The sequence below is a fragment of the Phoenix dactylifera genome, chromosome 17 (assembly GCF_051530095.1).
Source record: "Phoenix dactylifera cultivar Ajwa chromosome 17, Ajwa_hap1_PhDact_Kaust_v1.1, whole genome shotgun sequence".
NCBI classification, from domain to species: Eukaryota; Viridiplantae; Streptophyta; class Magnoliopsida; order Arecales; family Arecaceae; genus Phoenix; species Phoenix dactylifera.
This window is the reverse complement of record NC_143206.1, coordinates 19490649-19508169: the sequence shown is the minus strand read 5'-3', so window position 1 is coordinate 19508169 and position 17521 is coordinate 19490649. Positions and strand designations below refer to the sequence as shown.

The following is a 17521-nucleotide window of genomic DNA, read 5'->3' as shown; positions in this document are numbered from 1 at the left end:
ATGAGGCCTATTCGGCCCGCAGCCTAGATGCCGTAATGCTTTTTGTCTTTGAAGAAAACACATTTCCTAGGTGATGTTCCGATGTCACATACTTCATTTTTTTTTCATGTAGAGGCAACACAATAGCAAATTGGACTTGCATGTGTTGTTTGTGATCATTATCATGTTAGAATAATTTCAAACTATGGGCTTACACTGATTGCGTATTTTTGTTTTATAAAATGGGTTAGACGTATGGCTCAGAATGGTACTATGATTAAGCCCAATATGATGTGTGATCATTTTGTTTTATGGGCTTTGGTGCACCTTGGATGTATAGGATTGAGTCCTATTTATTGTGGTACTTTTGGTATGTAGGCCAGGAAACCCAATTAGGGTTTTGGAGCCTTTAATGGGAAGGCTCCTCTATGTTTCCTATATATAGGCTAGGTCCCCCTCTCCTCTCCATATGGTTGATAGCTTGCCCCATTGACGGCTATCTTTTGTGAGGAGCAAGGAAGGGAAGATCCAGCCGCTATTATTCCAGGTGATTGAGGAACGTATTCAATATGTTTTCCGCAGGTATATCTCTTAAACTTGAATACGGTATTATTTGTGATTCTAAATCTTAGCATGTTATTATTTATGACTAACAATTGGTATCAGAGCCTCCATGCTAAGATTAGAGTCCTTCATACACAATTATGATTTCATCTAGACTTACGGATTAATTTTATGCATCGGTGAATGGATCTTCTACATAAATCTGCATACACAGATTTTTCATTGATAATCAAATATCAGGTTTGATTTTAATTTAAATCTGCCATTGTATATTATTTTCGGATTAAAAAAAAAAAAAAAAAAAAAAACTCTGTTTTCCTTCTCCCGCATACATCCTTCATCTTCTTCCCGTTCTACAACTCCTCTCTTCATGGGCTAAAAGAAGAAGAAGATGAAGGATGGCAAGGGGCCTTCCTCGCCGCTGGCCGGCGCCTCTGTGCCGTGCGACGGCCGGCGGAAGGAGGCCGAGGCGGCTCGCCCGCCACCACCGCGGGCGGACGGCCGCCCCACGGTGCCACAGCAGGCGGACGCCGCCGCCGCTGCGGGCCGCGGGCGCGTCCCAAGCCACCCCACGGCCGGCCGCAGGCCGTGGGGGCCTCTCGGCGTCGGGGGCTTTCTTTCGGCCACCCCACGGCCGGCCGCAGGCCGTGGGGCCTCGCGGCTTCGGGGGCCTTCTCCCGGCTACCCCACAGCCGGCCGCGCAGCGGCCCGGGGAGCCTCGCCGGCCGCTCGCAGTGGCCGGCGTGGGTGGCAGCCATGGGTGGCAGCCGCGGGCTGCCACCATGGGGCAGCCATGGGTAGCAGCCACGGGCTGCTTCCCAAACAAGGGAACAGCGGCGGCCAGGAAGAAGATAGGCCAAAAAAAAAAAAAAAAAAAAAGTTTTAGGGTTTTGCCCTTTGATTGGGCTTGGGCCTACTAAGCCCAACCTGAATGGGTCCATGGTTGCGGGTTGGGCTCTTTTATATAACCAACCCAATTTTATTTAATGGACCATAATGGGTTTTTAGACCTGGGGCTAAGAGTTAGTAACCTATTTAATTAATTATTTAAATATTGAATAAGCTGAATCAAGGCCCTCATGCATATTAATTATTGAGGTGTTAAATTAATAAATTATTAAATTTTGGACATCTCTTGCTGCCATATATGTCTTTTGTAATTAACATTTTTTGTTTAATCAATCACATATGTTGTTTTTGATTATTTTTGTAGCATGTTTAATGGTTATGATTTTGTCACATAACTATCATTTTGTGATTGAAATTGTTGGGCATAAAGACTATCCTTATTTTCCTATTTGAGAATATTTTGAAATTGAAGTGGGTGGTAGCCGCCAAAGTGGCACACTCACTGATATTTATCTGATTTTCTCAAAAAAAAAAAAAAAAAAAAAAAAAAAAAAAGGGTAGCATTGCATTTTGCCAGATCATTGAATGCAATATCTTGCCCGAAGGTGTTATTGTGTATAATGATTTGGAAAAATGACATGAAGTGATTAATGGGATTACATTAGCTTAGAATCATTCTTCTGCCCAAAGGTGATGGTGTTTTTGACAGCTGATGTGATTTTGTTAATTGGCTTCATGATATGTCTTAAGAGGACCTTATAGCGTGTTGTATTGTTAGCCCAAAGGTGACTTTACAATGATGCACCAAGGCTCTTACCGTAATTAGACTTATATGTTTTTCAAGTTTGATTACGGACTATTTAATTAATAACCCAAGTTGATTAGATAGATATGTTATCATCCATTGATTGCATGCATCACTTTTGGATGATATTAAATAAAATATGTTGTTTCCGCTTTTTTTTTTTTGAATGCCTGTTCCCTATCAAGCCAAATGTCTGTCGTTGAAACCTTGACTGGAAATAATATGTGAGATGGAAACGAGGCATAGAAATAGCACTGAGTTTTCTTGGGTTTAGATTTTGCTTTAGAGGAGCAGCACCGAGCTACGACCTCTCTAATGCACTAGTAATTTCAGCACCTCTTCACTAATCTGCAGATCCTCTCAAGTCATGAGCTAGGCTTCGGTTCAATTTTGATAGTCAAGTAATGGTTTAAGTTTTATGTAGGCAAACAGATAGATCCCAAGCTCATCTACTAGGTTTTATTGGGGAATTAAGAATGTGTCGATAAGCATTAGGCTTTTCTAGGCAGAAGTTAATGAGGGTTTTCAAGATAAAAAAAAAAAAAATAAATAAATAAATAAATAAATAAATAAATAAATGATGATGGGTTTCTGGAATCAAACAACAGTTGAACTGATATGGAAAACAAATCGCCCGCTGATCACAGATCCATACTTAGCAGCAATGGATGGAGTGATGTGAGCAACAGACCAACTTGCTAATCAAAAATCTGCACTTAGTAGTAGACTGGTCACGGTTAGTAGACAATTAAGAGCTGAGTATTGAGACAGCATGTTTGTAGACAATTAAGAGATTGATTTGAGCATCGGAAAGGGACTATAAGGGGCTGCTTTAAGAGCAGACCGAGCTAGTATAATCAAATCTGAGCTAAGTCGGACCAGAAACCCTTATTCAAGCTGGTGGCTACTTCTGATAGTTGAGGTTATATGCATGTAGAACTTGAAGCAGATTTAGGCTGGTTGGGTGCAGAAAAGGGAAAAGAATAGAAAATATTCTGAAGAAAGAAGACTTGCTCCAGACTCCCCATCTTGGTCAAGCCTTTTACTGAAACAATAAAGCCCCTAAGTTGGTTCAAACTTGAAATTAATTTTTAAGGAATCGAAACATTAGAGAAAGTAATATGTGACCTTTTCATAACCAATACAAAGGTCAACTCATCTCAACATTTTTGTCGAGATTCATCCAACATCTTTAATATGTCCTGAAATCATGGCAGACTCCATGAGGACTACTACAGCTAATTGATATGTCCTAAATATGTGGTAGACTCCACAAGTCCTACTACAGTTTATTGGCATGCCCTATCTCCTTTGGCAACCATGACATTCAATATGAACCTGCTAGCATGGTCGTTTTATGGTCCAATTTCATGATATAGTCACCTGCAATAAGGCATGTACTATACCTACTATTAAAGGCAAAATGCAATTTCCCCAATTGCTTGGAACAAAAGATTTGGTCATCGAGCCTCTGTTGGTTTTGATGCAACTGACATATTTTAAGCCATCAATAAACATCCATTTTCTGTGTTGTGGCATAAGCATTTATGCCACATTTCAAAGGAGCGAATGGAAAGATTGATGAAAGCTGACATTCTGCCCTCTCTGAATTTTTCAGATATTTACACTTACGTAGATTGTATTAGGAAAAAGCTGACTAAAACTATAAGGAAGAGATCCACTAGGAGCGATGGTTCTTTTGGATCTTATTCACATCGATATTAGTGGACCGTTACTTTCTACTATATGTGGGAACAAATATTTCATAACCTTCATTGATGATTTCCCGCATTATAGTTATGTTTACTTGAGTAATGATAAATCTCTCGCTCTTGAGAAATTCAAGATATTTAAAATGGAAGTTGAAAAACAATGTGGGAAAAGTATCAAAGTTGTGAGATCTGACCGTGGTGGTGAATACTATGGTAAGTATGACGAGTCTGGTCAGAACATGGGTGATTTTGCAAGATTTTTACAGCAAAGTGGGATAGTCCCTCAATACACAATGCCAGGAACACCTGAGCAAAATGGTGTTTCTGAAAGGCATGATCGGACTCTGAAGGATAAGGTTAGCAGTATGATTAGTAAAACAAATTTGTCAGAATTCTTATGGGGTGAAGCATTGAAATCTATCGTATACATTCTGAAAAATGTTCCTAGTAAAGATGTTGAGAAAACTTCTTTTGAATTGTAGACATGACGTGAACCCAATTTAGCCCATTTTAGATTTTGGGGCTGCCCAGTTGAGGTTAAGATTTATAATCCTACTGAAAAGAAATTAGACCCCAAATCTACACCAGAATTTATAGATCAAAGGGCTATAAGTTCTATAGTCCTAATCATGGCACCAAAATTATTGAGTTCATTATGGAGAAATTTCTTTCTTGTACTTGGTACTAGTGGGAGTTCTGTATTAAAGAAAACTTTTACAGAACCGAGTCAAGTTGTGGTTTCAATTTTCGTTGTACAAGAAAGAGTTATTTTTCAGCTGATTGCCACAGTTCATGAAGAACGTAAGCATCAAGAAGAGCCTCACGTTCCTCCTCAAACAGTGGTTGAGTTAGTTTTTTGAACCACAGGTTAGGAGACCACAAAAAAAAGAAAGAATGTCTGCCCTGCCTAATGACTATATTTTCTATTTACTAGCGAGTGATTTTAATATTGGGCGTAACATTAATTCCGTCCCTTTTAAAGAAGCATTAACAAGACCTGACTCAAATAAATAGCTGAATGCCATAGAAGATGAAATATTTTCTATGAAGAAAAATAGAGTTTGGAAACTTGTTGGGCTTCTACCACATGTTAACACCATAGGTTGCAAATAGGTTTACAAATTCAAGTTAGACTTAAAAGGAAAATTTGGTGTGTAAGTTGAACAAATCTATATATGGGCTCAAGCAAACATTCCGACAATGATATTTGAAATTTGATGAAGTTGTGACTTCTCTTGGTTTTATTGAAAATACAGTGGACCAATGCATTTATCTCAAGATCAGTGGGAGAAAATTCATTTTTCTCGTTTTGTATGTGGATGATATTTTACTTGCTAGTAGTGACTTAGGGTTACTTCATGAGACAAGGAAAATATCATTGCTAATTTTGAAAAGAAAGATCTTGGGGAAGCTTCTTTTGTACTATAAATTGAGATACATCGTGATAGAGATCATGGCTTGTTGGGACTTTCGCAAAAGATATACATACGACGCATCCTAGAGAGGTTCAATATGCAAAACTGTGCACCTGGTGATGTACCTATAGTAAAAGGGGATAAGTTCAGCAAAGCCCAGTGTCCAAGAAATAAACTTGAAAGAGAATCTTTGAAGAACATACTCTATGCAAGAGCTGTAGGGAGCCTGATGTATGCTCAAGTTTGCACTAGAGCAGACATAGCCTATGCAGTGAGTGTCTTTTGTAGATTTTAATCGAATCCAGGACAAGAGCATTAGAAAGCAACTAAGAAAGTTTTGAGATTATTGAAAACGACTGAAGGTTATATGCTTACCTTTCAGCGTACAGATCATCTTGAGGTGGTAGACTACTCAGATTTTGATTTTGTAGGATGTCAAGATAATCTGAAGTCAACTTCAGGTTATATTTTTATAATGACTGGTGGTGCTATTTTTGGGAAAGGTATTAAGCAAACTCTAGTGGCTTCTTCTAACATGCAGGCTGAATTTGTGGCATGTTATGGAGCTACAGTCCAAGCCATTTGGTTGAGAAATTTTATTTCAGGACGAAAAGTTGTTGATTCCATCTCGAGACCAATTACCATCTATTGTGATAATAGTGTAGCGGTATTCTTTTCAAAGAATAACAAGAGTTCTGGTGGCTCTAAGCATATAGACATCAAGTACTTGGTGGTCAAAGATAAAGTTAAAGAAGGGCAGACAAAAATAGAGCATATAAATACAAAAGCAATGATTGCAGATCCATTAACTAAGGGACTCGCAACGAAAGTCTTTAAGACACATATTGCTAATATGGGCATTGTGGAAACCTTTGATGTTTTTGGTTAGTGGGAGTTATTTATGTAAGAGAACTATATTTTGGCTTGATCCTTTTTACAAGGGTATGTAGGCAACCCATATGCTTCGGGTACAGCCTCTTCCAATTATAAAAAAAAAAAAAAAAATATTTATCTTCCTATTTATAATTCTGTATTTTGTGCACAGAAATTATAATTATGTTTGAGCATGCATTGCACATATGTCTTTTATTATGATATCATTTTGATCTCGAGATATAATGCATAAAGACATGATGTGAGTCTCTTTTGAGACATGTGGCTTCTTTTGAAGCATTTATGAGGACCAATATGAATTAGCACACCTTTGATCACATTTTGGTGCTAATTTCATACTACATACTACCACATTGGTTGGAGGATGGGGATCCATGTCGATAAGGATGTTAGCATTTGTAGCTGTGGAGTGGTCTTACATCGATTAAATGGTGTATCGACTTCCATGCTCAATGTTGATGTTCTTGTTGGACCGGATCATGTATCCAAGGTGATTATCATTTGAGCTATATGTGTGGCCACTTTTGTAGTCTAACCCGAGAGTCGTTTTCAAAACAAAGTTTTTAAATTAATATGACAATCCGTGTTCGCCCAAGTGGGAGAATGTTAGAATAATTTCAAACTATGGGCTTACACTGATTGCGTATTTTTGTTTTATAAAATGGGTTAGACGTATGGCTCAGAATGGTACTATGATTAAGCCCAATATGATGTGTGATCATTTTGTTTTATGGGCTTTGGTGCACCTTGGATGTATAGGATTGAGTCCTATTTATTGTGGTACTTTTGGTATGTAGGCCAGGAAACCCAATTAGGGTTTTGGAGCCTTTAATGGGAAGGCTCCTCTATGTTTCCTATATATAGGCTAGGTCCCCCTCTCCTCTCCATATGGTTGATAGCTTGCCCCATTGACGGCTATCTTTTGTGAGGAGCAAGGAAGGGAAGATCCAGCCGCTATTATTCCAGGTGATTGAGGAACGTATTCAATATGTTTTCCGCAGGTATATCTCTTAAACTTGAATACGGTATTATTTGTGATTCTAAATCTTAGCATGTTATTATTTATGACTAACATATCATAGATTGCTAGATCCAATGGATACTCAAAGCTAAAAGGACCATGTATAATGTGCTGCTACTAGGGTTAACATTGTTAAGTTTTAGCTAACAGAAAGCAGAGACCTGTAGCTATCATGTAATGAGTTATATGACTGCACACTTTACATTTTCAAGTCAAGGAGAATGATTCAGAATCAATCCAAACTGTTGAATATAATCTACGCTATACGATATACTTAAAAACCAAAATTTATGTTTTTGGTGGTCCCTAAGCTATTTATCAAATATGTGTCGAGATGGGTGATTAAATAGTATGATACTATATTTTACTATAAGCTAATCATCTTTTCAAATATAATGAATTTAAATTCGCATGTAATTTAATATGTATAAAATAACAATCCATAAATTGATTTTCAATTTATATATCCCGTCATATAGTTTACCATATTAGTGCAGTTAATACTATTTATTTTTGTACCAACTTGAAGCGCAAGTAGAAACTACCAAGACTTATGAATTCTAGTTTATAAGCATTTTTTGTTGTGCACATCCTGTTCAATGTTTTGGATCTTCTATTTAGATGACTTCCGATTCATTTAAAATCATTAACTCCTTTTACAAGGAGATGATGTAAAAGTTCATAGTTCATCTCTAATATAACAATTATGATCATAAGGGAAAAAAAAACTAAGTTGCATAGTACTATTTATAGAATTGCAAAGTATGTTTGATACGTACTGGCGCATAAGTTTCCTTTTCTATTGTTTGTTACATAATAAAGGCTAGCATCGAGGCTACATCCAAAGGCTTGAACAGCAACAATCTAGGCTAATTTGGTGAGGAAGATAAGAGGCCTCCAAATACTGTGCTTTACTAGCCTTGGCTAACCAATCAGCTAGCAAATCGTTTTCCTTCCCTGAAAAGATGTGCTGCCATGAATGCTGGAAGAACCTTCCGAATTCCCCCGAAATCCTTAAGAATAGCAATTTACTGAGATCTTGAGTGACTAGGATTGTCGATCCATTGGATGATGGTCATAGAATCAATCACCTTCCAGCCATACCCACTAAGTTTTCTAAGTGCACACAATGGTGCATAACCCTTCCAGCCATCCATTGGATGTGAAATCGGCTTGTTTTGCAGATTCGCCTGATACAAGAGTATATGGATAAGACCGCACCTCCTTTTATAGCAATGCCCAGGCAGGCAGCTGCTGATCTCCAACTGGATAGAAAGAGGAGTAAAAGGACTAAAATTTATAAAAGATTTCTCCAAAGTGATCATCTGCCAAGAAACCATGCGGTATTCTTCTAAATATTCTTTTAAGTGCTAAATGATCCTTTTTTGTTGCGTTAGTGATCAACAAGCGATCATCTGCAAATAAGATGAGTGATATCTCAGGTCCACTCACGGTCGGTTGATATACCTTACCTTTAGTTGATTCTGTCATTAGCTGCCTTGTGAATTGCTAGAGCAAAGCAAATCCACAACATCTTTAATGCAAGTATTTACGCTTCCGAAACCTATGGCTCTAAACAGGGCGGCAGTGATAATCCATAGATTACGAGGCAAATTAGCTCAATAATAGCTGGTGAAAGATGAGTTGCAATGAGAATTTCAAACAGATTAAATCTCTCTGACTATAAGTCCATCATCATCAACGAGTGGTATTTCATGCGAGGTTAACTGGGGATCAGTATGCATGCAGGAGGAGGAAGGTAGCCTTGGGGTCAAGGACATTACTCAGCTCAATCTCTCCCTCCGTGCACAATGGAGTTGGAGGATGCTCTCAAAGGGATCAGGACTCCGAAAAAAACAAAGTGCTTTCATCCATCATTGGAAGCAAGCATGATTTAAGATCGGCAATGGCCGACAAACCTTGTCTTGGAAGGATAGCTGGATTTGCGATGCACCCTTGCAATCCATTTTCCCAGCCCTCTACTCGAAAAGCCGCAAATGGAACGGTTTTGGTTGCAGAGTTCTTCAACAATAGATCTGGGACTGGGAAAAAATCAAATATTTTCTGTGGCTTAGCTGGAGGAAAAAATTGGAAAGAACTACCTCGGTCCGCGGGTTTTATACTCTCAAGTTTCCTTTGACGACCTCTGCCTGACTTGGTCACTTGGACACAAAGAAACATCTTGAAACCGACCCATCCTATAATTCTCACGCTTCTTGCTGCCGTTATTTGGGCCTGCAAGAGAGAGCGTAATGCTTGGCTGTTTCCTCTGCTGCCGCCCTCCCGCACGCCTTCAACGACTGGTCCTCCATTTGCAATCACAGCATACTGGCTCAATTCGGAGAAGTTTGGTTGAAAGTCAAGCATATTCATAGAAGACCGCCGGATGTCCGACGCCAATCTCGCTGGATCCGGCACGTACGGCACGGTCTGTTGGACATTCTGAGCTTTGAGCGCTGCTACGCATGGTGTTTTTCTTCCTCTTGCTGTGTCAATGATGATGTATACGACTTCGTCTTCGTAACTGATAGTCTCTTGCATGGTTGCCCTGGTCCCCGCCGCGTAATCTGTATCACAGGGGATTAACTCGACGTTTCCATATCCTTCCAATAAATCATGGGTGCCGTTTTTCTTCGCCTCCCCTTTATTCAAAACAAAGACTACAAATCCATGCTTACGGACCACATCTGACTGAGAAAAATAACACACTTGGAGACGACCGGAACCGGCTGGCCCCTACCATCAAGATCACAGAATCCTTCGTCAATGGCAAACCTCTCAAGTTAAAAGAGAAAACAACACGTTCAGACCACGGCGGGGTGGACACGCCAGAGACAGCAGCTTCATTGTAAGCACAATGATCTCCGAGCTTTTGACACTGGCGAGCCACGGACCGCCCACTTTCTACAGCCCTCTGCATTTGTTAATTGGTTGCGTTGACCACAAGGTGTGGATGCAAAGAAGGAACAAGAGGAAAAGGGAGTGCAACCTTTGGAAACCCAGATATCAAAATATTACAAAACACGCATGTTTCGCTAGCTGATAAGCTTACTAATTGTTTTCCCGTTTTCCACTGTTAGAATTTGGGAAGTCATAACCTCACTACTTCCCGGTGCCACCCCCTGGGCCCCTACTTTACAATGACAGAATCTGGTACGATAGCACGATAGAGGTGCAAGTGCAACCGAGCCCAAGCTCCCACCACGAGCTCATCACGCGGCCTAAATCGTGGACCAAATAGGAACGTTGGTTGACGTTCGGTCGAGATCCACCAATACACGCATCAACAAAAATCTAAAACACTAACAAGAGTTCATCAGATGGACTTACAGAGTTGGACGCTTCCCCCAGCTAGCCTAGCTATATATATATTGTATTTTTGGTTGTTGTTGCCTGCCGCTCAAGCTAGGCGCCAATCAAATGTTTGCTTGGTGTCATCCTGCGCGGCGGTAAACGCCCGCTATTCCACGGTTTCCACCCCTTATCCGTCACGACGACTTCCATCAAATGGTTGCAACCGCGTCGCCGAGAAACCTCTCGGAAATGGTGCCCCCCCCCCCCCCCCCCCCCCCATCTCGTCCCTTCCCTCAAATAATACCCGGTCTCCCGCCTCCTTTAAGTCCCCGCTAAATCCACACCAATAATTCCATAACAACCAACCCCTTATCTCGCCAAAGAAGAACAAAACAACGGAAAAGAAAGCCGTGGATCACTGGCGTCCGTTCCAATGGTCATCGCCAAGGCGTGGTTCGCCGATCTGCGGGCGCTAGTCGGCACCGGGGCCGGCTATGACCGCGGCCTCCGGCCGGACGACGCCCCGGGCGTTGTCGGGATTCTCGCCTTTGAGGCCGCGGCCACCATGGCCCGCCTCGTCTCCCTCCACCGCGCCCTATGCGAGCCGGAGGTCCTCCACCTCCGGTCCAACACCATGCGGTCCCAGGGGGTGGCCTACCTCAACTCCACCGACCAGTTCCTCCTCTTCCGCCTCGCCTGCGCCGAATCGATGGACGACCTCGACCGCGCCGCCGTCGCCATCTCCCGCCTCGGCGTCCGGTGCCGCGGGGCCCTCCCGAGAGGCTTCGCCAACATCTACGCCGACCTCAAGGCCGGCGAAATCATCGCCGATCCAGACCGGCTTGGGCTGGGGTCCACTCCGAAGGCGGTCGAGAAACGGGTCAGAAAGATGGCTCGCTATGTCGCGTCGACGGCGAGATTGTACGCGGAGATGGAGCTGCTGTCCGAATTGGAGGCGTCGGAGCGGAAGAAGGAGCAGCAGTGGAGGCGGTACAGCGGGCCGATACCGATGCAGAAACCTATCGCCTCCGATCCGCTCCGGCTCGAGATCAAGTCGCAGCGTCAGAGAGTCCGGCGGCTCAAGGAGGAGTCTCTCTGGAGCCAGAGTCAGGAGAAGGTGGTGGACCGCATGGCCAAAGCCGCCGTCTCCGTCTTCACCAGGATCTGCGCCGTCTTCGGCCAGTTCGTGCCGGGGCTCCCTACTAACCGGACCGGTCTCAGACCCCGAACCTATCCGATATTCACCAGCAAGTACTCGTCCGGTCCGATGGAAAGACCGATACCAAGGGAATCGAACATCAGAAACTCGGCTCCGATCTTAAGAACAAGGGAAGCGATGGCAAGGTCATGTACCAACTGGAGCGAGCAATTGGAAGCGCCTCCGGGCACGGTCGGAGGATCGGGCCTGGCGCAACGTTATGCGAATGTGATCGTACTGGCGGAGAGGCTACATCTGACGAGGGCAGCCGGCGATGGGCGGGTGGACCGCGAGAAGGCCGGGGAGGAGGCGGCGCTGAGGGAGGAGCTGTATGGGCTGCTGCCGGTGGGGTTGCGGGTGGCGGTGAGGGCGAAGCTGAGGGAGTGCTGGAGGAAGGACGGCGGGGTGGTGGACGAGTGGCTGGCGAAGGGTTGGAAGGAGGCGGTGGGGCGAATTCTCGGGTGGCTGGGGCCGGTGGCGCACGATACTGTGAGGTGGCAGGAGGAGCGGAACATGGACCGGCAGCTGCGCTTTGACACGAGGCCGAGGGCGCTGCTGCTGCAGACGCTGCATTTCTCCGACAAGGAGAAGGCGGAGGCGGCGATCGTCGAGGTGCTGGTCGGGTTGAGCTGCGTTTGCTGGTATGAGGAGCGGCGGTTCGACTCTTCGAGGCCAGGTTTTGATGAACATGATTAAGATCAACTGATCAAGTTCAGAAGAAGATGAAGAACAGTTAGTTATGGAGATTTAGGAATTTGTTAAGCCCCTAGGAATTGGTAAAAAACATTTTTGGATTCTTTTTTTTTATGATAAAAAACATTCCTGGATTCATGTTTAAGGCATGGAATGTGTTTACCCATTCCCCTTGCTGGGTTGGCCGTTTCCAAGAGTTTCATAGTCCCAGAGGCTCTAGAGACGGAAGATGCTAGAAAATATACTTATTTTTTCGTAAATGTGTTGTCGATCAGGTGTCTCGCGTGACAACGTAGTGGACCGGTCAAAATTATCTTCATGAATTTGTGCGGCGCTGCCCTGCCACAAACGTCTCGGTCAAACAAGTGTGTCGTATTGTACCAAAAAAAAAAAAAAGGCGCATCGTATCCGCGTCATGAATAATTTAGATCCAGCTTTTCTTCTGTTCCCACTCGATTCCACAAGATCAGTGTTCATGTCTCGAACGATGACGCTTAAAACACGGAAATAGATGGTAAAGGAGCTCAATTGAGTAATAGTAAGGTTTGACTTGATTCTTACTTTCTTACCTACCGATCCAATTCTATAGGTTCATACACCAATGATTCAAACATGTCAACTGAAGAGAGATATTACATCTATAGTTAAGTTCTGATGGGATTCGATATGTTGGTGCTGGTATGATTGTATTCTAAGCAGCATGATGTTAAAGATATAAATTATCAACAAGTTCATTAGGCATATTGGATGGATTGGGAGACTAACATAATAACAAATAGTCAAGGTCGTGCACGTTAGTAGAAACAATTCATTAATAGGTCGATCGAGCCACACTGCAGATAATAGCTTTAATTTAACAATAAAGCTAATTAAATCTCAGAGTTTATCTCGATGAGCGTAGATGCTAACCTGACCATGCAAACATGCATCAATTTGAAACACTTAAAGTGGGCTGTGCTCATGTCATTAGAGTCAAAACACATGAGAAATGCATGCCATTATTCGATTTTATGAAGATCATTATATGCAATTATCGGGTTTAAAAAGGGGGACCTAGTAATGATTAAACAAATCTCCAACACATCTTTAACAACCAACTACTATATGCAACTACAATGAGCCCCATAGAAGCATCCATGAACTCTTTGTATGTCATATTCTCTAGCATGGTGACAACTCTACCTTAGAAAATTTATATCTATACTCTTATTTTTCTCCATGTAATCAATCTTTTGATTGTTCTCTACCTTCGAGTTACTGCTTTTCTTATTGGCTTTATTCTTCATAATATTCTCATACTATTAGAAAGTTCAAGTCTTTTTATTAAGAAATATTGTTAAAATAGACTTTCTGATTGGTCTATTTAATTTGGCATACTAACAACCCTATCGATCACTAGAACTTTTTTTCAGAAACTAACAATAATTATAAAAATATATATATATATTGCAACTTTCTCATAGCCAACAAGTATAAATCATTATCGGTGCCAAACAAAAGCATCAATCAAAACTTGCATGCATGTTCAAAGATCTAAGTTGCCACATTACCTAAGTTGCAGCTCATGGAGCATTTTCGATCCGAATTGTGCTTTTTGAAAGATGATCTAATCCTCGCAAATGGAATATAGCATGTTAATAAGCTTTTTATTGGTTGCCATATATCAAGGATAGTGCTAATAGAAGCTTGCATTATTATTGAAGATTTTGTCGTGGACAAGGGTATTTTTGAATTGCTCATCGTCTTTTTTTCCTAGCATATGTTTGCTCATGAGTCATGAATGGTGAATGTTAAGCAGATGTCACATGTTTATTATGTATCCCATGGAGTTAGATATTTAACATGTACTCATAAAAAACTCCAAAAACTTCTAACGTATGATATGTGATGACATTTTCTTGAAAAGTAGAATAATTTCATAAATTTGATCAGCAACTAGTAAATCATAGTCTTTGGTATCTAGAAGTGAATGTCGAAAACACAACTGTATATATAGCGGCTCTAACTTTGGGTTCAAAAAAAAAAGAAAAAAAAGGAAGAAAAAAAAGAAAAAAAAAACATAATGCAGTATGCAGGTGCCCAAGCAAAAAAAAAAATACCTTTAAAGATGCCATGGAAATTTCTATCAAAAAAGAAGAAGAAGAAAAAAAAAAAGCTACGGGACCTTGGATGACTTGGTAAAACGTGCCTTGATGGAACATGCTATGTTTTTGCTTTCTTAAATGCGTTCCCTTTGTATGCAACCAAGGTTATGTTGCAGGGAATTATGTACTAATATGTACAATTTATTAGTTGTCTTTTCTTGACATCCACATACTCTTGTAAATTAGCTATTCACATGCATGATTACTCTAGTAAAAGTTACTTTTGCCATATAATACAATCAGCCATGACCCATGAGCTACTATGCAATTGTTTGTCAAGGTAAGAGGCATATATGGTGATGGATTTACAAGTTCATAGGTTGAAAGGATATACTTGTGTTTCAAGACATTTTGGCTCGCTTGATGATGAGAATCTGAGATGATTCCAAGTTAACTGGTCAACCATCTTATTATTGTCATTGAAGATAAATCTGGCAGTAATCTATCTCAATCATATGAAAGACAAAAGCGAGTGTACAAGTCTACACGGGTTATGAAATTATTGATTTTTTTTTTATATACTTAATTGCTCATTGATGTCTTGAGGAGAAGTTTGAATAATCAATGGAAATGAAAGCCAAAAAAAAAAAGAGAAAGGAATCAAAAGAGAAAAAGAACACCCATATCTCTATATTAAACGGGAGAAGGTTTTGTAACCGGACTTTTCCTTGCTGACTGGACTCTCTCTCGCTCTCTCTGCACTTTTTCTTTAAATCGAATGGCATATTATAATCCTAAAATTAGAAAAAATACAATTTTGTGTCACCTTCTTTACCTGGCCAAGAGGAGAGGGAAGCCGAACCTATAGCCTCCACATGTCGAGATCCCCTTTTTTTTCCTTCAAATTCGGATGATTAAAGGATTCCAAGAAGATAAGTATATTTGAATTTCTCCTATAGTTATTTTCTTTAATAATCTCGACTTTTTTTATAAGATCGCAACAATCTATCAAGGACTTTATGATTTTTTCCCTTATTTTACTCCAATTACAACGCCATTCTTATATTCATACTTTGTCTTTAACTATTGTAGTTGTAGCTAATTGTATCTGCACTTTGAAAATGCATCATAATTTGGAAATGAGCACACGAACAGGTGAAGTAATCTGCCATCCGCTTTCCGCATGTAGCAACTTCCCAAACCCATGAGCACGGGGGAATTGATATAGGAATCATGTGCAGGCATTTTATATAGAATAATCAACTCACACAATTCAGAAATTGCCCAGGATTTTTTTTTAAAAAAAAAAATAACAGGTGCTTGTTGAAACAACTATAAGTAATGGGTTAATATTACCCACCCAAGGTAAATTAGCAAGGTAATATAACTTGCCGTAGGCCCATTTCATTCTCCGGTAGGTTCCGAAACTGATGGATTAGGTTCTTTTGGCAATCAACAGTGTGTCAAATATTTCTGATCTGCCTTTGGCCTCGAGCTAGAGTTTTCTTTTAATATATATCTTTCTAAATATGTAAAATTATATAAATATTCTCATCAAAATTATTATTTACATGTATATCCTCATAAAACACTTATTTCACATATATATTCTTGTTTTTCTTTTCTTTTTTTTTCATATATATCCATACCATCAAACACCATTAAAAATAAATGGTTTAAAATTAAAATAACTGAAGTACCTTTACGGTAGATATGCAAAAAAAAAAAATAAATCATAAGGGTATACACATAAATATGTTATTCGCAGAATTTTATATATTTAGAATGGTATACACTAAAAAAATCTATCAGACAATGATCAAAATTCAGCTTAGACTTGCCGAGTCTTTCCTGATTCGGTTAGATCGACAAGTCAATACAAAGGCCAAGTCATATTATCAATTTTCTTTGTTTAAGATCTTAACTCAGTTAAGTAGAAAATATTAGACGGTCATTTTGGTAATGCTATTTTCTATTTAATTTTGATATAATTATAATTATTAAGTTTATAACATCTGTATACTTTTCATTATTATTTTTTAAATAAAAACATAATGAATTAAAATTAATTATAAATACTTTAAATGAGTAAAATATTTTTTAGTAAATTATAAATATTGAGTTTAAAATTTCATAAAAGCATCATAATTTATAATATTAATATTGGATTATGCGACATGATAATATCGATCTTTTTTTGTCATTGTCTTCAATTAATAATAACTGAATTATCTTCAGTGGATTTGACTTCTATCGTTCGAGCATGTGCCCCAAATTGAATATAATTCAATCACAATTTTGGGGCATATGCTCCAATGGCAGAAGTCAATTCCAATAAAAATAATTTAGTTACTCTTAATTGAAGATGGCGACAAAGAAAATCAATATTATCATGCCCTATGATCTCATGTTGATGTCAATTTTTATGAAAAAAATCATAATATCTTTATGAAATTCTCACCTCAACAAATGAACAACTCACTACTTATAAATCACCACAAACCATTTCACTAATCCAAACATCTACAATTAATTTAAATTTACTATGGTTGAATATTACAAAAGAAATATAAAGTATATATATATATATGTCATAGACTCAATAATATTAATTACAATAAAATTAAATAGAAGACTATAATTATCAAAATAGTCAACCGATATTCCAACTTAACTAAGTTAAGATCTTAAATAAATAAATTTGATAATATTACTTAGTCTTTTTTTTACTTATCGTTATGAAAGACTTGGCAAAACTTTTATCATTTTTTAATATATTTTCTTGAGTATGCACTCTTCTAAATATACGAAATTACATGAATATTCTCATTATGAGAATATTTACCCCTAAAAATATTTCAATTATTTTTAATTTTAAATTATTTATTTTTTACTCTAGGATCTGAAAGTACGTTGTACATATGAAAGAAAAAATAGTATACATACAAAATAAATATTTTATAAAAATATAGATATAAATAATAATTTTATCAAAATATTTATATAATTTTAT

At 39.4% G+C, this 17521-nt stretch overlaps 1 protein-coding gene across 1 annotated transcript; it reads left to right on the top strand.

Annotated features, from left to right (window-relative positions):
• Positions 1–10640: 10640 nt before the first annotated feature.
• On the top strand, positions 10641–12881 carry LOC103716750 (protein PSK SIMULATOR 1-like). The gene has a single exon (XM_008804889.6). It carries the CDS (start codon positions 10967–10969, stop codon positions 12425–12427), a length of 1461 nt encoding a protein of 486 aa, XP_008803111.2. The 5' UTR covers positions 10641–10966; the 3' UTR covers positions 12428–12881.
• The last annotated feature ends 4640 nt before the right edge of the window (positions 12882–17521 follow it).

Bases quoted from the DNA above. Each gene is read 5' to 3' on its own strand.
- LOC103716750 (XM_008804889.6), top strand. From the start codon at position 10,967: ATGGTCATCGCCAAGGCGTGGTTCGCCGATCTGCGGGCGCTAGTCGGC.